Source organism: Hyperolius riggenbachi, chromosome 5, assembly GCF_040937935.1.
Source record: "Hyperolius riggenbachi isolate aHypRig1 chromosome 5, aHypRig1.pri, whole genome shotgun sequence".
In the NCBI taxonomy this organism is placed as follows: Eukaryota; Metazoa; Chordata; class Amphibia; order Anura; family Hyperoliidae; genus Hyperolius; species Hyperolius riggenbachi.
In genome coordinates, this window is record NC_090650.1 from 6661962 (window position 1) to 6687415 (window position 25454).

Below are 25454 nucleotides of genomic sequence, written 5' to 3' on the forward strand. Positions count from 1 at the left end.
TCAGAGAATCCCACAAAATGTATGTTTCAGGTGAGAAGTGAGTAAAGTTTATATCGGCAGAATCGCAGCGACGTCGATTGTTCTCGTATGACGATGCAATCATTTACAAATTGGATGTGGCTGGGAGAGGAGTTAGCTTTAGGCGCCTGTTTCATGAAAGCTCAGGCTGTGTTGGGCAGATAATTAGAAGGCAGAAGGTGTCAGGCGTCAGGTGACAGGGGGGTCAGGTGACAGGGGGGTCAGCGTTCGTCTTCAGGTGAGGCTAGACTACATATTAGGATTTGGCTGAGAATTAGGTTACTAACAAGGGTCAGCTGAGATTTAGGCTGGGGTTGGGTTTCAGCTGAGATTAGATTAGGGGGAAGGAGGAAGTTTGGGTTCCCAGAAAAATTCCTTAATTCTGTCAGTGTTTAATGTCTGCCTCTAGCTGGACTGAATTTCTGCACAGGCCACATAAGCAGTGGCCTAGGACTGAAGGACTTAAGTTATTAAAATGGTTAATAAGATAATACAGGTTTGGGGGTGATACACTTTTTATGTTAATTTCATGCAGCCTGGACTTGCCCTTTACTTATCAGTATAATAAACAATGCTGCCTGTATCACTTCTTCCATTCATTTTCCTGCACTGCAATAACCCAGTAAAATACAGAACCGTATGATGTAAAAATCGTAGTGATTTTTACATCATGTGCAGTTTTTTGATAAATTACAGAACGATTGCCGCATATGTGAAAGTCATAGGAAAAGTTTTAAAGGACCACTCCGGCGAAATAAGCAAGCAGTTAAAATCTGACAGAACCGACAGGTTTTGGACTAGTCCATCTCCTAGTGGAAGATTCTCAGGGTTTCCTTTGTTTTCACAAGTATTTTCTGAATGGCAGTTTAACTGTCAAAACAGTAAAATAGCAGCCAGCCTCCCTACTCACTTGCACGCTATTTTGGCAGTTGGACTAAGCAACTGATGTTCAGGAAATGCTTTCAAAAATAAAGAATGCCCTGAGATTCCCCCATGGGGAGATGGACTGGCCCAAAACCTGTCAGTTTTGTCAGATTTTAACTGCCTACTTTTTCGCAATAGTAGTCCTTTCAACACCCAATGTGATATTTTACCGACCCTTTATTTTTACCTAAAGTGAGTGAATTGAGGCCTTTATATCTTAGGAACTATGGAAGAGGCTAATTGGCTACTTGGGTAATAGCAGATACTTAACTATTATTATTACTTAGTATTTACAGTGGGATGCGAAAGTTTGGGCAACCTTGTTAATCATCATGATTTTCTGTATAAATCGTTGGTTGTTACAATCCAAAATATCAGTTAAATATATCATATAGGAGACACACACAATAATATTTGAGAAGTGAAATGAAGTTTATTGGATTTACAGAAAGTGCACAATTAATTGTTTAAATAAAATCAGGCAGGTGCATACATTTGGGCACTGTTGTCATTTTATTGATTCCAAAACCTTTAGAACTAATTATTGGAACTCAAATTGGCTTGGCAAGCTCAGTGACCCCTGACCTACATACACAGGTCAATCCAATTATGAGAAAGAGTATTTAAGGAGGTCAATTGTAAGTTTCCCTCCTCTTTTCATTTTCTCTGAAGAGTAGCAACATGGGGGTCTCAAAACAACTCTCAAATGACCTGAAGACAAAGATTGTTCACCATCATGGTTTAGGGGAAGGATACAGAAAGCTGTCTCAGAGATTTCAGCTGTCTGTTTTCACAGTTAAGAACATATTGAGGAAATGGAAGACCACAGGCTAAGTTCAAGTTAAGACTCGATGTGGCAGACCAAGAAACATCTCGGATAAACAGAAGCGATGAATGGTCAGAACAGGCAGAGTCAACCCACAGACCAGCACCAAAGACCTACAACATCATCTTGCTACAGATGGAGTCACTGTGCATCGTTCAACCACTTTTTTGAATATTAATCCCAGTCACCCAGTGACCAATTATGCAAAGTTTGACAGCCCTACAATTAACAGTGTAAGAATGGCTGCAGTTTACAGTTTATCAGTGAAATTTGTATTTGTCTCCGCCCACTGATGACCCGGCATTGCCCGGGAATGTATTTGGCTGGAGCGTTTTTAAAATCCTTGCAGGGGGAAAACCGCTTGGCTAATGTATTGCAATGGGCTGGTGCTCACCAGAGCGGCTCATTTTTTTCCACAAACGCAAACTCGGGGGCTGCAGCATTTTTTCGATTTCTGAGGCGTTTCTGCCTTAACCACTTTACCCCCGCGCGTACGTATTTCTCCGCCCCTTTTTCCATCCTTTAAAATCCAGGGACGGAGAAACACGTACTTTCCGCGTTCCCGACGCTGCCCGCGCTCCCGCTCGTAAACACGCCGCCCGCCGCTAGTAAAACCGCTGCCGCCCGCTCGCCCAGAGATCAATGAACGGGAAAATCCATTCCCGTTCGTTGATCTAAGCCCCGCAATGATCCGCTGCTCTCCTATGGGCAGCGCGATCATTGTGAGAAAAAACTCACGTGTCCATGCTCATTATACTTCCTCCAAGCTTCCGGAAGGAAGCTTGGAGGTCGCATTAAAACAAAAAGTTACTGTGGCCATCTTGTGGCCAAATAGTAAACTACACCCTACACATTTTTCACATACAAATAAATGACTTTTACACATAAAATTAACTCATTACCTCCCACACTCCCCATTTTTTTTTTTTTTGTAATTAAAAAAAAAAATAAAAAATTTACAATTAAAAAAAATACATAAATAGTTACCTTAGGGACTGAACTTTTTAAATATTTATGTCAAGAGGGTATAACACTGTTACTTTATAAACTATGGGCTTGTAATTAGGGATGGACGCAAAACTGAAAAAAATGCACCTTTATTTCCAAATAAAATATTGGCGCCAAACATTGTGATAGGGACATAATTTAAATGGTTTTATAACCGGGACAAAAGGGCAAATACGTTTCATGGGTTTTAATTACAGTAGCATGCATTATTTAAAAACTATAATGGCCGAAAACTGAAAAATAATTATTTTTTTCCCCACATTTTTCCTATTTTCCCATTAAAACACATTTAGAAAAAAATAATTCTTGGCATAATGTCCCACCTAAAGAAAGCCTAATTGGTGGCGAAAAAAACAAGATATAGTTCATTTCATTGTGATAAGTAATAATAAAGTTATAGACGAATGAATGGAAGGAGCGCTGAAAGGTGAAAATTGCTCTGGTGCTCAAGGGGTAAAACCCCTCAGTGGTGAAGTGGTTAATGTAAAGTATAGGAAAGTGGAAAACCGCTCTGAAAAACACCAGATCAGAGCGGATTTCCAGGTGTTTTTGCTACAGAAGCTGTTCAGTAACAGCTTTAGGGCCCATTCACACTAGAAATCGCTAAACGCTAATGCAAAACGCTGAGCGTTTTTCTGGCGTTTTTTCCTAGCGATTTTTTCACTGTATAGAGAGCGTTTTTCCAGCGATTAGCGTTTTGCGATTTCTAGTTCAATTCAAATACTTTATTGAATTGCTAATCGCTCCAGAATCGCTCAGAAAACGCTGCATGCAACGAGTTTGCGTTTCAGCAAATCGCTAAACGCTTAGATGAGAACACTTCCATATACTTTCATTGTGCACACGTTTTTTAAATCGCTAGCGATTTTCAGCAAAGCTGAAATCGCTCTGAAAACGCACAAGTGTGAATGGGCCCTTACTGTAACAATATTTGTAATCTGCTACACAAAAACGCTCCAAAAACCGCTAGGCATGTATAGAAAACCTCTCTAGTCTAAACATGAAATGCTCTGAAAATCTGCTCCAAAAACCTCTAGCGTTTTGCATTTCTGCTCGAGGATTTTGGTGTGCACTGGGCCTGAGATGTGTGTGGCGTACAGTCCCGTCTCTCCCGGCACCTCACAGGAATACAGCAGATTGAGATGTGTGTGGCGTACAGTCCCGTCTCTCCCGGCACCTCACAGGAATACAGCAGATTGAGATGTGTGTGGCGTACAGTCCCGTCTCTCCCGGCACCTCACAGGAATACAGCAGATTGAGACGTGTGTGTCGTGTACAGTCCCGATCCTTCCCGTCACCTCAGCGGAATACAGCGGCGGATCTCACCTGCGGATCCTCAGGCCTGCGCCGTATCATCCAGGGAGTGAGTCCAGCTGCGTTTGTATTTGGTTACAGGTCCCCTGGCTTTTCTCGGCTCTCTTGTATTCATACACTTCCCTCCCGCCATCTGTCATTGCACCTGATTCCAGAGAGTTAAGATAGAGATCAATTGTTCCTTCATCTCACCTGAGGAAAGCCCAGCGATGACATATCTCCCAGCAGTATCCCTCCACTCCGGGCTGGGAATATTCATTCCTGGGATCATCTGCAGAGCTAGTCACATGCTCAGAGCTGCTGCAATACAACGCAATATTACATCCCTAAGAACAGGCATATTACACGTCGCACATCCAGATACCCGCCCATGACATATCTCCCAGCAGTATCCCTCCACTCCGGGCTGGGAATATTCATTCCTGGGATCATCTGCGGAGCTAGTCACATGCTCACAGCTGCTGCAATACAACGCAATATTACATCCCTAAGAACAGGCATATTACACGTCGCACATCCAGATACCCGCCCATGACATATCTCCCAGCAGTATCCCTCCACTCCGGGCAGGGAATATTCATTCCTGGGATCATCTGCGGAGCTAGTCACATGCTCAGAGCTGCTGCAATACAACGCAATATTACATCCCTAAGAACAGGCATATTACACGTCGCACATCCAGATACCCGCCCATGACACATTTCCCAGCAGTATCCCTCCACTCCGGGCTGGGAATATTCATTCCTGGGATCATCTGCAGAGCTAGTCACATGCTCAGAGCTGCTGCAATACAACGCAATATTACATCCCTAAGAACAGGCATATTACACGTCGCACATCCAGATACCCGCCCATGACATATCTCCCAGCAGTATCCCTCCACTCCGGGCTGGGAATATTCATTCCTGGGATCATCTGCGGAGCTAGTCACATGCTCAGAGCTGCTGCAATACAACGCAATATTCACTAGGTATGCTTAGAAAATCGCTAGGTACATGCCTAGAATCGCCTAGGGAATTTACTTCAAAAAGCACTGAGCTTTTGCGATTATGCTATTGTAGCCTTTAGGCCTGTAACCCACTAGGAGCGCTTTGTGATGTGAAAAGCTCTTGCTAATGTAATGCTATGGCTGTGATCACACTAGAGCGATGTGATTTTATAAAAATCCCCCACAGCATTGCTGAGCAAGAGCTTTTTCAAATCACTAGCACTTAGAAAAGGCTGCTAGTGGGTTTCTGGCCTTATGTGCATTGAAGTGCTGGTTGTTAGTGAAAAATAACTCTGGCCCTATGAAAAGTGCAAGCAGCAATACAGATAATATTGGCGCAGCACTGCGCACATGATTTGGGCGCCACCACAGGCCGTAATGTGAATTACAGCTATAGTGGCAATAGCCGGAGCCCGAATGATGTGTCCTCCCGAGTTGGTATAACTTGGTGAGGGAATAGTATTTAGTGCAGGCAGGGCCGGTTTTGTGGAAAGGCTCCAAGGGCCCTGGCCTTGGGCGGCTGCAGCCCGTGGGGGCATCTGAATTTGAAAGAGGGATTGCTACATATGAAGGAGGAGGCTGAAAATGGAGAGCAATACATGAAAAGAGGGGCTACAATACATGGATAAAAGACTTGGAAGAGGGGGCTGCACATGGAATGGGAGGGGGTTGTTGCACATCAAAGGGGAGCCCCAACATACTTTGCCTAGGGGTCCAGCCTTGAGTGCAGGCAGGAGTTTTGCTATGACCACAACAGTGCAGTCACAACAATCCCTGTTCTAAAGAAGTGGTTCCTGTATTAGAGAACATGAGTGTAAAGGGTTGGGTAAGGGGTTGGAGCCCCTCCCCTAGAGAAGGAGTGTAAGAGGTTGGAGCCCCTCCCCTAGAGAAGGAGGGTAAGGGGTTGGAGCCCCTCCCATAGAGAAGGAGGGTAAGGGGTTGGCCCCTCCCCTAGAGAAGGAGTGTAAGAGGTTGGAGCCCCTCCCCTAGAGGAGGGTAAGGGGTTGGAGCCCCTCCCCTAGAGAAGGAGTGTAAGAGGTTGGAGCCCCTCCCCTAGAGAAGGAGTGTAAGAGGTTGGGGCCCCTCCCCTAGAGAAGGAGTGTAAGGGGTTGCAGCCCCTCCCCTAGAGAAGGAGTGTAAGAGGTTGGAGCCCCTCCCCTAGAGAAGGAGTGTAAGGGGTTGGGGCCCCTCCGATAGAGAAGGAGTGCAAGGGGTTGGGGCCCCTCCCCTAGTAGTTATGCTTCTGCCTTAAAAGTTGCCCCCTCTGTTACCCCTGGCAGTTTGGAGTCCATTGTGATATAACTACACCATCTGCCTTCTACACATGTATGATCTCTTCTAATCACAGAGTGGGAAGGGGAGTGGCCAGGTCAAATATTAACACTTTGCCACACTCCATCATATCGGTAAATTACAGAAAATAAAAGCTGAAATTACGTCACCTGCAAAAGAGTGTTATGGATCAATACAATTTCATATAATATATAACACCGTAACTTTGATTCAGTTATTGAAATACGTTCACAAACAGTGGAAATGCTTCCGCATACATAAACATGTGTCTCTCAGTACCCCGGTTACAGTAATAACAGACCCGATGCGCGTTTCATGACCATTGTCACTTCCTCAGAGGCTGAGTGCATTTTGGATTAGTAAGCTCTGGCAACCATATTTAATAGATATGTCAAATCATCTCCTTGAGGTCACCAGATCATCTAGGTCCACCCCTTGCATCACCTACACACCCCTGAGACCCCAGGACTCCTCCAGAGCAGCCCCTACTCTATTGAACTCCCTCCCCCCTCAGGTCCGCCTCCCCCCCCCCCTCCCCCAAGGTCCATCTGTTCACCATTGCTTAATTGCTATCTTCATAGCTCCAACCCTCCCTCCATTGAACTGTCACCCCAGCCCACCAATGTGTCCCTCTCCCCCACCTCTTAGATTGTAAGCCTTTTTGGCAAGGCCCTCCTCCCCATATGTACTATTATTGTTGAATACTCCCTGTGTTTAATATTGTAATGCCTCCCCTATCTATTGTACAGCGCTGCCTAATATGTTAGCACTTTATAATTCTGATGATTTTCACCAAACGCTTGCTCTTTGGGTTCTGCATATTTTCAGCGCCATGTGTAATCATCTGGGTCCGTGTTACGTTATGCCGTGCGCGATATTCATCTCTGCCCGCTATCAGTTATTACCATGCCCGCTCCTCGGCTTGCCGCCAGTGCCATGTTCCCCAGATCCACCACCAAGACTTTAACATGTCTGCATTATACCTATTTCAGAAAAGCCGTTCAGATTACAAATCCCACCTCTGATTGGTTCTCTGTTAAATTGAAACGCTGCGTCACTCCATCTCCAGAACTCTTTTTAATAATTCCGAGAGACCTTTGACTGCAGCCGGTTGTTTAACTGCTCGGTAATCATAATAAGGCTCATAAACGCGGAAAATTAGGCACAGCAGTGGCAGGGCAGGCCTTAGCGAGAGACGGCAAGATGGAATCCGCTCGTTCCTTGACAATAAAGTCCCCCCCACCCCCCTTATCTTCTTGCAGTTCCATCATCTCGCTGCAGTTTCACCCCCTCCACCCATTCTCTGATAAATTAGATATTTTTTTCCCCCAACTTTAACCCGCTGAGCTAAACGCCGGTGGGACCAATTCAGCTTTCATTAGCCGGCCAGTTTTTGAAGATCGCTCCTCAGGAGTCGATAGGAGCAATCAGCGAGTGTGGCCGCGAGGGCTGAACACCGAGGCGCCTCCGTAGGCTCAGCCTGGCCGGAATTCGCAGCCCAACGGCCACATCGAGAGCTTCTTCATATCCTTGATTTTTTTCTTCTTAATGGAGGTTATAGACGAGGGTAATTGAAGTGCAGATGAAGGTATGTGTCCCGGAGAACACCGCAGATAATTTCATTGCAAAACGCAGACCCATCTATTTCTCTCCAGGTTACAGGCGGCTTTCTGGCACGCTATTTCAGGTGACAATTGTTGCCGTGAACTTGTCAGTCGAGGCGCGTAGCCCTTCGCTAGATGAGCTGAAGAAACAGGCTTTTTGGTTTTTTTTTCTTTTTTCGTCAAGTTCAGAAATGACCAAAGTAATTGGACGAAAGATGCATCAAAACATTGGTTCTCAGAGGCACGGAACGGGCAAAATTGAAACGTTAAAGCCCATCTCCTGCCACTTACGTCTTCTTAGATCCCTGGAGCACTAAGTAACAGAGATTATATCGGGTGCATGAAAAAAGGGCGCCAGGAAAAAAGGGGCCGGGTGGATAGCAAATTTGAGCCGGTGGATAACGAAATCTCAATAACAATAAACATCGTTAACGGAATTGATTAATGAAAAATACCGTCTTAAAACAGACGGTAGATGAGAAATATAAATTGATATCAACGTTAAGGCCTCTTTCACAGTGGGACATTGCGTTTGATGCAACGTTGAAGTCGCACAACGTGCCCATAACGCAGCGCATGTAGGTTATGAAATTGGACGTTATTTTGCACTGCGTTATGTGTCTCTTGGTGCGCCGTTTTCATTGCATACTGATGGAACGAAAACAGCGCATGCGTTACATTACAAAAAAAAAGAAACATTACTGAGCATGTGCAACACACATAACGCAGCAAATTTATTGCTAAACGTACAGCATGCAGCACTTTCTAAATATTGCTACACGTTACACACAACGCAACGTGTGCACTGTGACTGTTGACTTTCTATTGCAGTGCGTTAGTCCACGTTAAAACATTTTCTAACGTGCCACTTTAACGTCGCACTGTGAAAGAGGCCTAAAAATCATTGCGTAATTCAACAACAAAGCTTAACCCAACCCTACTATCACACAGAACCGTCCGCCAGTGGTGCCTAACCCTAACCAACCCCCTGGTGTTGCCTAACCATAACCACACCCCCAGTGTTGCCTAATCTAAACCACTCCCCCGGGTGTTGCCTAACCCAAACCACTCACCCGGGTGGTGCCTAACCCTAACCACCCCACCCGCGGTGGTGCCTAACCCTAACCACCCCTTCTGGTGGTGCCTAACCACTCCCCCCAGGTGGTGCCTAACCCTAACCACCCCTCGGGTGGTGTCTAACTTTAACCACCCCCCTGGTGGTGCCTAACTCTTACCACCCTCCTGGTGGTGCCTAAACCTAATGACTCCCCCTGCAGAAACACCCTTACATGCATAGAAATGATAATGTATTTGATAATGTAAAATCTGTCCGTACAAACAAAATAATAACAAAAACTGTAACATTGCAAGCTTCTAAAACGATAACATACTTAAAAACCTTTAATGTTCTAACGTTTTGAACGATATTTATTGTGCACCCTTTTTCTGCTTTGGGTGCCGTATAAACGATAAATGCATTAGAGTCTATGGCGGCGCCCTTTTTTCCTGCTACCCTTATTTCTGTTTCCCTAAATGTCAAATCAAGTACCTGATAAGCAACTCCTGACCAGTCACAGACCTCCAGGCTGGGGTCATCTCAGTGGGTCCAACCTGTACCCTAGCCCCTTGAGGCATGAGATGATGCAATCCAATCAGGTATCATTTGATCAGGTCACATGATCAAATGTTTATCACAGAACTTTTAGATGTTAAAGCTTAATTTAAAAAAAAGAGGGTACCATTTAGGCGCCCTGCTTGCTAAGGTCCCACATGGTATGTTTAAATCTGTGCCTGGAACTTCTCATCCAGACAGGTTGTTTGCATCCAGGATTGTTTTAGGCATAGGCACCCAGACAGTTGCCTAGGGCACCATGTGGTGAAAGGAGCACAGAAAGAAGAAAGCAGAGGGCACTGGTGTTTGTTGAACTGTCATACACAAGTTGTAGTTTTAGTGGAAGGAATGAGATGTAACCGTGGTGTAATTTTGCAACCAATAAGAATTAGGACAATAAATGCCTTGGTCAGCACCTTCTAAAGTACACCTGAGGTACTGTATTTGGCGGCTTCCATATTTTCTCCTCTTAAACAATACTGGGTCCCTGGCAGCCCTGCTAATCCTCTGCCTCTCATACTTTCAGCCATAGCCCCTGAACAAGCATGCAGCAGATCAGGCATTTCTGACATTATTGTCAGATCTGACTGGATTAGCTGCATGGTTGTTTCTGGTGCGATTCAGACACTACTGCAGCCAAATAAATCAGCAAGGCTGCCAGGCAACTGGTATTGTTTAACAGGAAATATGGCAGCCTCCATTATGTCTCTCACTTCAGGTTCACTTTAACTCTGCATCATTATACTGTTAAGACTGCAATGGTGCCGCTCCCAGTTGTAATGCTTCTCTTTGAGTCCATGGTGTCCCACCTGGAACAAGCATGCAGTCAGAGGAGTTATACTCAGGGCCGGGCCGAGGCAGGAGAGGCTCCAGCCTCAGGGCGCTGTGTAGGAGGGGGAGCACAACTCACTCAGCTATCATTCCCCTATTGTGTTTGTAGCAAAGAGAAATAAGAAAAGGGGATACATGGCAGTGACTGCAAGCCAGATAACTAGAGATTAGGGTGTTGAGGGTGTTGGGAGCCCTGGGATGCCTCTTAGTCTAATAGTGTGCAAATTTGGACAGAGGCGCCAGGCAGGTTAAAATGATCTAAAAACAACTAAAAAGGAGGAGTACAGGTGGACTTACCTCCTGAAATTATGGACAATCGAGATTGTTCAAATCACAAATAATTTATTTTGGCACTCCGCAACGCGTTTCGCAGGTATAACCCGCTTCATCAGGCAAGGAGTGCAAGCTCCAAAAGGTCCAATAGTGGCAATGCGCCTCTGTAGACACAGACACATACAGAGGCGCATTGCCACTATTGGACCTTTTTGAGCTTGCACTCCTTGCCTGATGAAGCAAGTTATACCTGCGAAACGTGTTGCGGAGTGCCAAAATAAGTTATTTGCGATTTGAACAATCTATTTGCGATTTGAACAATCTCGATTGTCCATCATTTCAGGAGGTAAGTCCACCTGTACTCCTCCTTTTTAGATCATTTTAACCTGCCTGGCGCCTCTGTCCAAATTTGCACAGTATATAGTCCACCTTGGGTGGAGGGGACTCTCCCCTTCTATCTACAGAGAGCGGCTTCTTAAACCTGAGTGGGGTCAGGTTCTAATGCTCCCCACCTGCATTTCAAGTGGTTGCCTATGTGGTAACCCGTGTTTGTGAGTATATCCACATCTGTTAATTATTTCGCCAACAATTGTTAGACTTACTGCACTATATTGGGCTCTCGGTTTTTCTTTTTGTTCCAAGTGCTTATTCTAATAGTAATCAGTGTGTGATGAATGGGGGGGGGGGGCACTTTGGTGTCTCAGCCTCGGGTGCTGGAGGACCTTGTCCCGGCTCTGGTTATACTGGCCACACACTAGGCAAGCAGCAACCAATCCAACCAACAGATCAGAGTTAGCAACCGTTCCACTATTTTGCAGGATTAAATATGAATCTGACTTCCATAGAAACGTGAAAGCGACTTGATGTACTACAGACCATCTCTGCTCTGATCATGAAACATGCCCACCTTATCTAATGAAGTTTAGACACAGATCATTTATATCACGCTTTTCAGAAAGCACCAGAGCTGCAGCCACTAGGGTGTGCTCAGTAGGCAGTAACACTGTTAGGGAGTCTTGCCCAAGAACTCCTACTCGTGCTGGCTTACTGAACAGGAACCGTTCGGGGGGCTGTTCGGCGGCGGGGACCAGGCGGAACGGCACGAAGGGCGCGGGCGGCGTCCTCCGTGCCTTACAAGCTGATCCAGGTAGCTGACTTTTTTTTTTCTTCACTGTACTTGGCCTCGTAAGTCCTTTAAAGAGAAACCGTAACCAAGAATTGAACTTCATCCCAATCAGTAGCTGATACCCCCTTTTACATGAGAAATCTTTTCCTTTTCACAAACAGACCATCAGGGGCGCTGTATGACTGATATTGTGGCGAAACCCCTCCCATGAGAAACTGAGAACCGTGGTACTCCTGGCAGTTTCCTGTCTGTGAACCTTCTTGCGCCGTGGGAAATAGCGGTTTACAGCTGTTTTCAACTGGAAACAAGCATGCAGCAGCTACATCACCTGCCAACAGTAACAATGTTACCATGTAATAAATGTCAGAATGTAAATCAGGGATTTAAAAGATTTTACAATGGGTAAACACTAACTAAATCATTTATACATAATTATTGTAAAAATGAAGCACTTTTTTTTTTATTACATTATTTTCACTGCAGATCCTCTTTAAGGCATCTTAAGGACATATATACATGCAACATCAAAAGGAGATACATAGATTTTTTTTCAAGCATAAATACAACTGTCTGTACCATCAGCCTGCAAGCAAACAGGATTGAAGCCCGATGAAGGCTGCAAGGCCGAAAGCTTGCTTCTTCTTCTTCTTCTTCTTCTTAGGTAGCCAATAAATTATATCACCCTGATTTATAACTTCTTGTTTCTTCAGCAACTATTTGTGGAATAGACTTTTGCTGAGTGCTGCGTGACAGTTCAGGTCCCCATTAATGCTCCAGTTTGAACTTATTTTGTTTTGTGGGCCATCAAACTGAATTTATAATCAATCGAAAACATTGAAGAGAGAGTGGCCAGCTTCATAGGTGGGTCAGGTCACATTCTGGGTCAGCAATGGGAATAAGATGCAAATACTTCAGAGTTTATGCAAATTATATGTTCATTTTTATGCAAATATATGAAGCTCGATATTGGACCAATCCATTTACACCTGGGTGAGACATAATTGGACCATTTCCAAGCGGCATATATTTGCATAAAAATGTACATACATTTGCATAAACTGAAGTATTTGCATATCATTGATCATCCCAAGTCAGTGAACTGGAAGGGGTGGAGCCAGACAGCCGTAAAGATGGCGGCTTCCATCTCCTCCTCACTTCAGATGCCTTTTACAGGAATGTGCTGCATGGCTGCGTATCCCAATGACTGATAAACAATATTCATGTTTTATATGTATATGCAAAACAGAAGTTTGCCTTCTTAAAGGGAAGATCTGCGGTAGAATAAAACAAAAATCCACTTACCAGTCGCTGTCCTCTTCCACCTGGATCTTCTGCTATGAGTCCCGGTAATTCAGCGCAGTCCGGCCGCATGCCGCTCCCACAGCCAGGAACATTCTGCACCTGCGCAATAGTGCTGCACAGGTGTAGTACGCTCCCGGCGGCGGAGTGTGTGCATGCGCACTACGCCAGACTGGCTCAAGTACCTGGACTCATAGCAGAAGATCCAGGTGGTGGAGGACGACAACGAGGGACTGATTATCCTGAAGGCGGCTGGAGGAATCCCCAGGTATGTATAAAACTTGAATTTCATCTGTCTCGGGTTTACTTTGTTACACAGTAGTACTATACTCTACATATGCACTCCCCACAGAGCTGCAGGGAATCCACTGAGAATGTTGTGCACATTGAACACAGACGTGTTGTCTATCACCCATAAACCTTGTTCAGATTGTACAATAGAGGAAGAATAGCCTCATTCTCCTGCAGAGTACCTGCACATCATTCTTACATGTACCCACAGTTACATTGCCTAGGGCCGGGCCTGATCCATGTTCAGATTGTGCATGAAGAATGTGTAATAGAGGAAGAATCTCCTCATCCCCTGCAGAGTACCTGCACATCACTCTTACATGTACCCACAGTTACATTGCCTAGGGCCTGATCCATGTTCAGATTGTACATGAAGAATGTGTAATAGAGGAAGAATCTCCCCATTCTCCTGCAGAGTACCTGCACAACACTCTTACATGTACCCACAGTTACATTGCCTAGGGCCTGATAGATGTTCTTTGTTCCGGCCTGTACCTTCTAAAAGTACTCTTACCAAGGACTAGTTTTAGTCTATGACTAAAGGGAATAAATATGGCAGTCTCCATATCCTCACTTCAGTTGTCTTTTAAAATTCCTAAGCGTTGGCAGTTAAGAGATGAATTTCATGTTACATACTTTCAACAAGATTGTAATATGCAAATTACAGGAGTCGGTGGAATCCTAAACCGAGGAGTCGGATTTTTGTACCAACACCACATCCCTGGTATTACTATGTTCTGAGTCATTACCGGTGCTCTTTAAAGTGGACCTGAACTCTTGCACAGGATAGAAGGAAAACAGAGAAATGCACCCTGTTTGTATTTCAACAGTTTAGGCTGTCTAATTTCCCCTCCTCTGTGACTAATCACAAGGTGTAATTTGATCTCTGTCTTGTGTCACCTGACTGATATGGCAGATAAGCTAATTTGAAAGCACAGGATGTAAACAATATGTCTGCTTCCATGAAAGCAGGAAGTAGACACACTGCAGATTTATTGCAGGATTTCTATCAGCTGTAACAAAAATGTTTTTCTGTAAAGGTTATTCTGCTGTTGCTTATCTTTCAGAGCAGAGAGGAAGTTCTGAGTTCAGGTCCACTTTAACCACCCTGGCGTTCTGATTAAATCGCCGGGGTGGCTGCGGGAGGGTTTTTTTTAAATAAAAAAAAAACTATTTCATGCAGCCAACTGAAAGTTGGCTGCATGAAAGCCCACTAGAGGGCGCTCCGGAGGCGATCTTCCGATCGCCTCCGGCGCCCAGAATAAACAAGGAAGGCCGCAATGAGCGGCCTTCCTTGTTTTGCTTATATCGTCGCCATAGCGACGAGCGGAGTGACGTCATCGACGTCAGCCGCCTCCGATCCAGCCCTTAGCGCTGGCCGGAACTTTTTGTTCCGGCTACGCTGGGCTCAGGCGGCTGGGGGGACCGTCTTTCGCCGCTGCTCGCGGCGGATCGCCGCAGAGCGGCGGCGATCAGGCAGCACACGCGGCTGGCAAAGTGCCGGCTGCGTGTGCTGCTTTTTATTTGATGTAAATCGGCCCAGCAGGGCCTGAGCGGCAGCCTCCGGCGGTGTTGGACGAGCTGAGCTCGTCCAGACCGCTCAGGTGGTTAAACAACACTGATCTACATGTGCGCAATCTTGCAAAAGTCGTTATTTCACATTCAGCCTCTCTGAAGCGGCATCACGTTTTATTTCTGGTTCAGTTTCTCATTAACTGCGCGGCGTCGAACATGACTTGTGAGAACGATTCCAGAGCGCCATCAAACTCTCTTTATTTTACAAAGTATAAATAAATCTTTGCGGTAACATCAGCAGTTTGCAGCAATGAATTACTAGGAACCGCTTTACACAGCGACAAAAGATTTATTGTAAAAACACATCAGGAAAAAGGGGAAACTATACAGGAAGTATCCAGAAGATCTTGCGCTACGCGGTCTCCATCTTGTAGCCATGCTTCTCAAGCTCCGCCCTGCGAGACAAAAGAGCTCCGATTAGAATGTAAAATACCGCAGAGACCTTTTATGAGAAGCGATGGAACGCCGGGAACATTATGCCGGAATTATTCAGATTGCCAAACGATTGGAAACGTTCTCAGGAAAGTTCAATTCTCTCTGTAGTTAAACTTTAGAGAAATGCTGATAAACATGATTTGCATGACAAGCGGCCGAATAATGCAATGCGGGGAGAAAACAACAAGTGTTTATAGGGAAGTAGTCACAGCTTATGGGTCAGCATGCCCTCTCCCTGCCACTAATCATACTCCTCTGGGCTGGTGCTCTACAGAAAGGCAGGAGTGATGGGAGGAGAGGCAGCGCTCTACCCGGCCAGCTTCTGAGGGCCACACATTACATTCTCCACAGCGATTAAAGGACACCTAACAATACCAGTTACCTGGCAGTCCTGCTGATCCTCTGCCCCTAGCCCCGGAACAAGCATGCAGATCTGGCGCTCTGACTGACCTGTGACTGTATTAGCTGCCTGCTTGTTTCAGGGGTATGACTTAGACACCACCGCGTTAATAGTTTACCTTACCTGGGGCTTCTGCAGGCCCCCTGCAGCCGCCCTGGAACAGTCCTCCAGTCCTTATCGCCGACTTGCAAGACGATGGCCACTGCACCTGCACGACCCTGGCTGTGCCCTCAATCACGCTCCTGTCGCCAGGAGTGTCCTGCACATGCGCAGTATGAGGTTTTCTTGTACTGCGCCTGCGCAGGAGATCCCTGGCGATGGAACCACGAACGAGGACATGCACGGCCAGGAGCAGTGGCCATCGACTTACAAGTCAGCGGTAACAAAACTTAGAGGTGGCGGGGGACTGGAGGAGCATTTGGTAATGGCGCGGGCACAGGGCGGCTGCAGGGGGCTGGCAGAAGTCACAGGTAAGAGAAACTTTTAAATCATTTCATGTTACCTTCCATTAGGGGTCACAGTACTGAAACACTGAGGTGGAGGAGAAGGGTACATACCTCTTCTGCGGTAGTGAGCTAAGTACCCGTTTAGGGCCCTTTTTTTCACAAGTATACTTAGAAAATGGATGATTATGGAGTATAAAGAGTCATTGCAAAAGCAGGGAAAGTGTCAGCATACTTTGCTTCAGTAGCAGCACAGAGTAAACACTTAAAGGGAACCCAAAGGGTGAGGTACATGGAGGCTGCCATATTAATTTTTTTTTAAACAATACCAGTTGCCTTGAAGTCCTCCTGATTCTCTGCCTCTAATAATTTTAGCCAAAGACCCTGAACAAGCATGCAGCAGATCAGGTGCTCTGACTCTTACTGGATTTGTCATGTGCTAGTTCCAGGGTTTTGACTATGATACTATTTATGCCTGAAGGTCTACAGACAACTGGCATCATTTACAAGGAAATAAATATGGCTGCCCTCATATCCCTCTCCCCTCGGGTTCCCTTTAATTACCATAAATAAAGGGCTTGATATGCCTGGACCTTAAAATGTGGGCTGCTTTCAATATTGAAAAGGGACTAATATTAAATTACAGTAAGTACACTTTTATATAAGTACACTAATCACCGCAAAGCCCCAAAAATACCGAAACAGAACAGGGCAAGTTCTCCAAGCAATCCTGGCGTTGTGTAGATTACAAAATATTACTTATGCAAGTGAACCTTTTATGTTGAAATATCCCTGGCAGAGCTGGGCTTACCGGCATCTATGCACCTATCCATACAGGCTTAATAACACCAGATCCTGAGTAGCTTCCTGCAAGCAGACTACAGTCTTACAACATCTACTTCCACAAGTCTCTACTACATCCTTACATGCAAGACATGACTTGTACTACAAAGCAGAAAGAGGTAGTCTGCCATCTATTGTTCTGTTACACGATCAGGGCTGTGGAGTCGGAGTCAAGGAGTCAGAGCAATTTTAGGTACCTGGAGTCGGGGTTGGAGATTTTATAAGCTGAAGAGTCAGAGTCGGATGATTTTTGTACAAAATCCACAGCCCTGGTAAGTATCAGACTAAGGAGTCAAAGTCGAGGAGTCGCAGCCATTTTGGGTACCTGGAGTCTGAGGTTTCATAAACTGAGGAGTCGGAAAATTTTTGTACCGACTACACAGCCCTGTACATGATCACCTAAATAACTCACACAGCTGCATCCAGAGAGTAGAGATCTGCAGTGATGTTTGGGAAGCACAACTGGATATATTGTCCAGCACTTTGATTCTATATATTTATCATTCCTTTTTATTACTGTATTTTCCATTTACAGTGCATCCGGAAAGTATTCACAGCACATCACTTTTTCCACATCTTGATGATGATGATGCCACCACCATGCTTCACAGTAGGGATGGTTTTGGCCTGCTGATGAGCGGTGCCTGGCTTCCTCCAAACGTGACGTCTGACATTCACACCAAAGAGTTCGATCTTTGTCTCAGCAGACCAGGGAATTTTGTTTCTCATGGTCAATTTGCCTTTTGGCAAATTCCAGACGGGCTGCCATGTGCCTTTTACTAAGAAGTGGCGTCCATCTGGCCACTCTACCATACCGGCCTGAATGGTGCATTGCTGAAGGGATGGTTGTCCTTCTGGAAGGTTCTCATCTCTCCACAGAGGACCTCTGACAAAATGACCATCAGATTCTTGGTCATCTCCCTGACTAAGACTCTTCTCCCCTATCGCTCAGTTTAGAAGGCCTGCCAGCTCTAGGAAGAGTCCTGGTGGTTTTGAACTTCTTCCACTTACAGATGATGGAGGCCACGGTGCTCATTGGGATCTTCAAGCAGCAGAAATGTTTCTGTAAACTTCCCCAGATGTGTGGCTTGAGTCAATACTGTCTCGGAGGCCTACAGACAATTCCTATGACTTCATGCTTGGTTTGTGCTCTGACATGAACTGTTAACATTGAGACCGTATATAGACAGGTGTGTGCCTTTCCAAACCACATCCAATCAACTGAGTTTACCAGGGCTGTGGAATTGGAGCACTTTTGGGTACCTGGAGTCTGTGGTTTCATAAACTGAGGAGTCGGATAATTTCTGTACCAGCTCCACAGCCCTGGTAAGTATTAGACTCAGGTCGGTTACACATTAGCAACCTGCGTTCACGTTGCAATCGGACGACCGCATCACACCGCTGAAAACAGGCTTTGTAGATGCCCTCGGTAATGAGCCGTCATGTCATTCTTGGCAGCAATTCAAATCATAAGTGAGGCTCTCCATCGCTCACTTCCCGTGGAGGAAATATGAATTGCAAGGCAGTGCATTGGGAGAAAAAAAACAAAACAATAAACTGGGTTCCGCGCAGGCGCACCACAAAACAAGATATCTGCAGTGCCAATTAACTACTTGACTTCCAGTTGACACATAACGCGTTGATGCTTTTGCATCAAATGCGATACTTCCGGCCCATTGCATCACATAGTATGAAATGTCCCATAGACTTACATTACTTTAGCGTTACCCTGCGGTAACGCTAAGGGTAAAACTAAGCAATGAAATGTTCTAGTGTGAAAGAGGCCTCAGAAATCACAGTAATTTTGGGTACCTGGAGTTAAAGGGGAACTGAAGAGAGAGGTATATGGAGGCTGCCATGTTTATTTCATTTTAAGCAATACCAGTTGCCTGGCAGTCCTGCTGATCCTCTCCCTCTAATACTATTAGCCACAGCCCCTGAACAAGCATGCAGCAGATCAGGTGTTTCAGACTTTGAAGTCAGATCTGACAAGACTAGCTGCATGCTTGTTTCTGGTGTTATTCAGATACTACTGCAGATAAATAGACCAGCAGGGCTGCCAGGCAACTGGTATTGATAAAAAGGAAATAAATATGGCAGCCTCCGTATACCTCTCTCTACAGTTCCCCTTTAAAGTCAGAGGTTTGATACACTGAGGAGTCAGGTGATTTTTGTACCGACTCCATTACCCTGGTATTTAACACAGGTGGACTCCAATGAGGCTGCAGAAACATCTCGAGGATCAGGGGTAACAAGATGCATCTGAGCTCAATTTTGAGCTTCATGGCAAAGGCTGTGAATACTTATGTGCATGTGCTTTCTCAATTTTTAATAAATTTGCCAAGACCTCAAGTAAACTTTTTCACGTTATTATGGGGGGTTGTGTGTAGAATTCTGAAAAACAAAATTAATTTAATCCATTTTGGAACAAGGCTGTAACAACAAAATGTGGAAAGAGTGATGCGCTGTTAAAACTTCCCAGATGCTCTGTATATAGCAGTGACATTTTCTGCAAGGGACGTGGGAGGAAACTGGAGTGCTCAGAGGAAACCCACACAGTCACAGGGAGAAAATAAAACTGCAGACAGATAGTCTCACCTTGAATGTGGGACTGACAATCTGCTACACCACTGTGCTTTTTTACATTTATTAGTCCTAGTCATTGCTACTTTTATCGTAGACAAGTATAGTAGACAGCACTCCAGAATTCTCTGTGCAATGTGCTCGGTCTATAGGGACGTCAACACTCCAATCATGGCAATGATGTACGATAGTAATGCTGCGCCTTTATGAGTTGCCATGGGTTTGTTTACGCGTTGCTACGTGGTAGGGCGGAAGGCGAGCCCCAAGTGTTGACATCCGCATACAATCGGTCACGTGGGCAAGATGACATCAGCTCCCACGTATCTGGTACATACACGGCCAGAGGGCGGCTCTGCGAGTGGCTTGGAGAGACCTAGTTCCCCATCTGGTCCGCTGCTTGGTAGGCGTGCCCGTTGGGCGTATTCCATCAGCTGGGTACTCCTCATTGGTCGGCATCTTGCAGGCTGTCTGCGCTCTGGTGTATGCCTGACTGCTCCATCACGTGGCTTGAGAAGTTACAGAATATACATATGCATGAGAAGTTCCCCACTAGGTTCGCTTGGAGAGATGGATGGGGATTGGTCGTCACACAGTGGTACATGCATGTGGTTGGTTCATACTCCATGTATGATAGTATAAATAGCGTGATTGTGTTTGAAGTTACAAAAAGACACAGCAGGGGAGTTAGAAAAAGACATGGTGAATATGTGATATTCTGCTGTAGCAGGTGTGGGGTGAGGGGTGTGTGTGTGATTATCCTACAAGCGATGGAAAATCATTCCACTATGTGATCACACCTAGAAGATAGATATCTGTATAAAGCACCAGACACACTGCAATATCCTATAGATCTAGGTTCATTCTATGCCCCCAAAACCTTTCTGCACAGCCCGATCCTCCACTTACATCTGGAGGGGAGCACAGACCTTGCAATCAGAGGAGAAAGTGTACAATGGGATGGGGACAGGTGCTCTTATATTACCTTAACTGATTGGAGAAATCGTCCTCTACATTATCGTCATCCCAATTATCCTCCCAGACGTGAGCGTCTTCATCCTCGTCACACCCTGTCCAATCTGCGAGCAGAAAACACCATGGTTACAGATAATGAGATCATAACTGAATATTAACAGAAACGTAAACAGAGATCATGGAAGTATAAACCACCTGTCACATCAGCTGGCTTCCGGCACATAACCCCGCCAACTTGCATAAAAGGTCATTGGAGATTCAGATACAATTGGAGTGCAATCTCATTTTTATCACTTATCTCAGGAAAAAATGGGCAGCTTGGTTTATATTTGTCTCTATCCAGTTGCATTAGAGAAATGGAAGAGCGCTTGACCGATTTTTCCACACTTGATCTTTTATCGAGGTCACATTGATATTTTTCCACGTCTCCTGAATATTTACATATCTTTGTCATCTTCAGGGGCAGGAATGACCCGTTCAGTCTGACAAAGTCAGGTAATCAGGGATGGTCGTAGTCAGCCAACTTCGCTACGCTGGATCTACGCGTAGTTTTACGCAGTTACGCTTTGCCAAACTGCGGCTCCAAAACCAAATAATTGCTCCGTATGCATTTCGTAGAATACGCAATTACGCGTAGTGCGTAGTACATGCGGACGCTTATGCCATTATGCATAAAAATGTACGCATGAATTCCTCTTCAAAATGCTTGTAACAGTTACTCTTCTATGCGTACATTCCCCTTTCCAATGCGTAATTTTGTATGCATACAATCGTACGCGGAAAAATAGACGCAAATAACGCATTTGTAGTTTACTTCGCAATACACATGAGAACTATACATATGGGCGTAAACTACGCGTAACGGTACTTCGCTACGCGTAAAATCGTACGCGTAGTTTTGAGACTTCGCCTACGAACTACGATGCGTAGATGCGAACTACGATGCGTAAATTCGCACTGGCGTAGTTTCTGCTCATCCCTGCAGGTAATGTCATTTTTAAAACTTGCAAAATGCAAGATGGCCGCTCCCATGATACAGCACCTTCTGCAGGCTTGCCCAGCTAGGCGAGATTGGGAAATCAATGAGATGCTTGTAAGCTCGGAACTAGGCCAATGAAAAATCTGGAAAAAAAAAAAGTGCATTTGATTGACCCAGTTCCAAGCTTAAAGGATACCAGCGGTGACATGATGAGATAGACATAGGTAGGTACAGTGCCTAGTACACCAATAACTAGGCTGTGTTCCTTTTTTTCCTTTCTCTGCTTGAAAGAGGTAAATATCAGGTATGTAAGTGTCTGACTCAGTCCTGACTCAGGAAGTGACTACAGTGTGACCTTCACTGATAAGAAATTCCAACTATAAGGGCTCGTTTCCACTATTGCGGTGCAGAATCGCCTGGATTCCACCGCTGACGAAATCGCATGCGGATGCGTTTTTTGCCGCGAATTCACATAGGTGAGGGTATATGCGATTTTAATCATGTCACTGCCTGTGTGAATTTACATTGGTACCTGGCAAAAAATGCATCGGGAAAACGCATGCGATTTCCCTATTAAATACATTGTGTGCGATTCGCCTGCATTCCACATGCAGGCGAATTCTGAGGGCTCTGCCGTGCAGAAAAATCCTGCACAGAAAAACGCACAGCAAAACTGACAAGTGGAAACAGGCCCATCCACTTGTATTGGCTGTGCGAATCCGCATGCAGATTCGCTATAGTGGAAACGAGCCCTAAAACACTTTCCTAGCAGAAAATGGCTTCTGAGAGCAGGAAAGAGATAAAAAGGAGAATTTCTTATCAGTGAGGGTCACACTGTAGTCACTTCCTGTCTAAGTCAGCCATTTACATGCCTGATATTTAACTCTTTCAGGCAGAGAAAGAAAAAAAGGAACACAGCCTAGTTATTTGTGTGCTAGGCACTGTACATACCCATGTCTAATCTTATGTCACTTCGGGTATCCTTTAAAGTGATCCTGAAGGGAAACCGTGTCCCTGGCAGGTACCTCTGCATCCTAAAGAGGCTTCCCCCATTCTCCTCAGCTGAGAGGATCCAGCACTGGCACCCACAAAAGTATGCTTGTTGTTGCTGTGCACACTAACGGCTTTCAGGCTACGGCTTTCCAGCGGAGATAGCCGAGCCTGATCGAGACCACTCTACTGTGCACACGTGAGCTGCTCGGGCAGTGGAGCAGACCAGATCAGGCTCAGCGATTTCTGAAGGAGCCTAAGTGGAAAGTTGCTAAAACCCACTTCATCAGAGCCAAAAAATAAATATCTAAGTATTTACTTTTGGCCTCTGACAAAGTGAGCTTTTACCTGCGAAACAGCTGTCAGGCCATTACACTGCAATTCATGTCTGGATTGTTGGAAATGTAAAGGGGACATTGAACTTATTCTTATGGTTGGTGCCCAGAATCCTTTGCTTCTCCAATCTTAATACTACTTCTATGACGTCTGGAGGCACAATCACAGCACCTGTGTCGCCCAACATTGCCTTGTAGTCTAGTGCCGATCAACTGTCTCTAGTTTATTGAATCTTTTTATTATTTATTTGAATTCAGAATTTTAATATAATCTGCATGCAAGTCAGGATTATTGGTGCTAGTCTAGTTGAGAGGACCCAGTGGGAAACCCCATAGACCAATGGCCGCTTCCTGCTCACAGCAAACTGGTTGCACCCACTAATTTTTAAGAAATGGGGGACCCAGTGAGAGACACTAACGCTAAAATTGCACACAAGGACGCTAACCTGCGGCCTTCAACTGCTGGACGTCGGATATGGCACTGGCTTCGCCTGCGGCCTTCAGTCGCACAACTTTATACTAAATAATTTGGTTGTTGCCGTGGATAGGGTTCCCTGCCGTGACCCTATTTCTTACACACTAATGGTGGTGACCATATTGCTGCAAGCAGGAAGTGGCCATGGGTGACCTCAACTAGACTAGTCCCGGATTATTAGCATGTGAGAGACTCTCTATTCGTCATATGACTACAAGGAATGTTTAACAATAATATTTCTATAGCGCTTTTCTCCCATAGGACTCAAAGCGCTTAGGCTCTCTCAGATTCAGTAATTGGTAGTAGGATGAAGTATTCACACAACAAAAGTTATATTTCTGCAAATGCCAAACTGAACAGGTGGGATCAAGTTTGCTAAATGTGCCCGTTTGTGGGCTGGTGATGGTTATTGGGGGAGCTCTGTACACAAATCAGACTGAAGAGTGGCTGGTTGTTCCAACTAACTAGCATACATTGTCAAAACAGCATACATTTAAAGTGATATACCCCTTGTCAGTAGAATCAGTGTCCCCTTGCCCGCTCGCTTCGCTCGCTGGGCTGCGGGCTCGGTCCTCGCTTCGCTCGGACAACTTTTTATTCTAACTCTATGTTCACTTGGATAGTGGAGATTGCACATCAGCACACAGGCAGCTAACTGGGGTTGCAAAGGTTAATGCTGCTGATGGGTATTATGGGGTAATGTATGCCCTGCATGACTTTGCACATGCTCAGTAGCATTTGTATGCTATTCTGTCGGGTATGCTAAAATGTTGGACGGTCCCTCCTTAGGCTGCCTCCCTCAGCTTCCCCCCTCAGGCCGGTGCCCTCCTCACCCCCCTTCTTCAGGCCTCACCCTCCTCTCTCCCTTCTCATGCCTCCCCCCCCCCTCAGGCTGGTCCCCCCTCTCCTCACCCTCCGCAGGGAACTCCTCGAACTCATCGTCCTCCTCCAGCAGGCCCAGATCCACCTGCGGCTTCTTCTCCGCCGTCATCCCGGATAGAGAAAGCGCGATCACCGCCTCAGCACAACACAGCAAAATCCCACCGGCGCCTCAGCCTGCACTCAGCGGAAGCGGAAATGACTGGCCGGGGCGCATGCGCGGCACTGGCTGGCGGAAGCTGCGGGGAGGCTGCAGTGCGCATGTGCGGAGCTCGCAGTGACTGTCGGCTGCTGGTCACGTGTGCCGCCTGGAGCGCTGCGCGGCCTGTGATTGGCTGCTGTTTCCAGGAGCTGCGCCATGTGGCGTCTCGCGCTGCTCGCTGATAGTACAGTATTATTATTGGTGTACTATCTCTACCCCACCATATACACACAGGGCTATATATACTATTATTATTACTATACTTATCTCCACCCCCCCCCATATACATACTGGGCTACATATACTATTATTATTACTATACTTATCTCCACCCCACCATATACATACTGGGCTACATATACTTTTGTTATTAGTATACTAATCTTCACCCCACCATATATATTCAGTGTTACATATATTATTGTTGTTTATTGTTAAAAAAACAGGTGCTAGGCCATGACCGCTACACCCCACTACAACAATGTGCACACAGGCGCACCCTGCTTTATAGTACACTGGCTGGCTGTGAGTTTGTGACAAACTGCTCACCCTCAGCTACTCCATTCCCCCTCAGTCAGGACAGCAGTGCCACCTCCTCCCTTCTGCTGTGCAGGTCAAATGAGGCACTGCAGCTCTCCTGCCTCTTCACTGTCAGGCTCCTCACACAGCACAACAAGCTGCTTTTCCCCAATTATGCTTCCCTGCCTCCCCCCTCCTCACTCACTGTCAGACTCCTCACACAGCACAACAAGCTGCTTTTCCCCAATGATGCTCTCCTGCCTCCCCCCTCCTCACTCACTGTCAGACTCCTCACACAGCACAACAAGCTGCTTTCCCCCCAATGATGCTCTCCTGCCTCCTCACTCACTGTCAGACTCCTCACACAGCACAACAAGCTGCTTTTTCCCAACGATTCTCTCCTGCCTCCCCCCTCCT

General features: G+C 45.7%; 1 protein-coding gene and 1 long non-coding RNA gene across 2 annotated transcripts in view; one reads left to right on the plus strand and one right to left on the minus strand.

The window, feature by feature from the left end:
- Positions 1 to 25454, plus strand: part of LOC137519522 (uncharacterized) — a 208506-nt gene that overhangs the window by 109561 nt on the left and 73491 nt on the right. The window lies entirely within an intron of this gene.
- SEM1 (SEM1 26S proteasome subunit) lies at positions 15156 to 24529 on the minus strand. The gene is made up of 3 exons (XM_068235063.1): positions 24350 to 24529; positions 20669 to 20762; positions 15156 to 15377 (listed from the first exon to the last, which is right to left on the minus strand). Exons 1-3 carry the CDS (start codon positions 24426 to 24428, stop codon positions 15335 to 15337), a joined length of 216 nt encoding a protein of 71 aa, XP_068091164.1. The 5' UTR covers positions 24429 to 24529; the 3' UTR covers positions 15156 to 15334.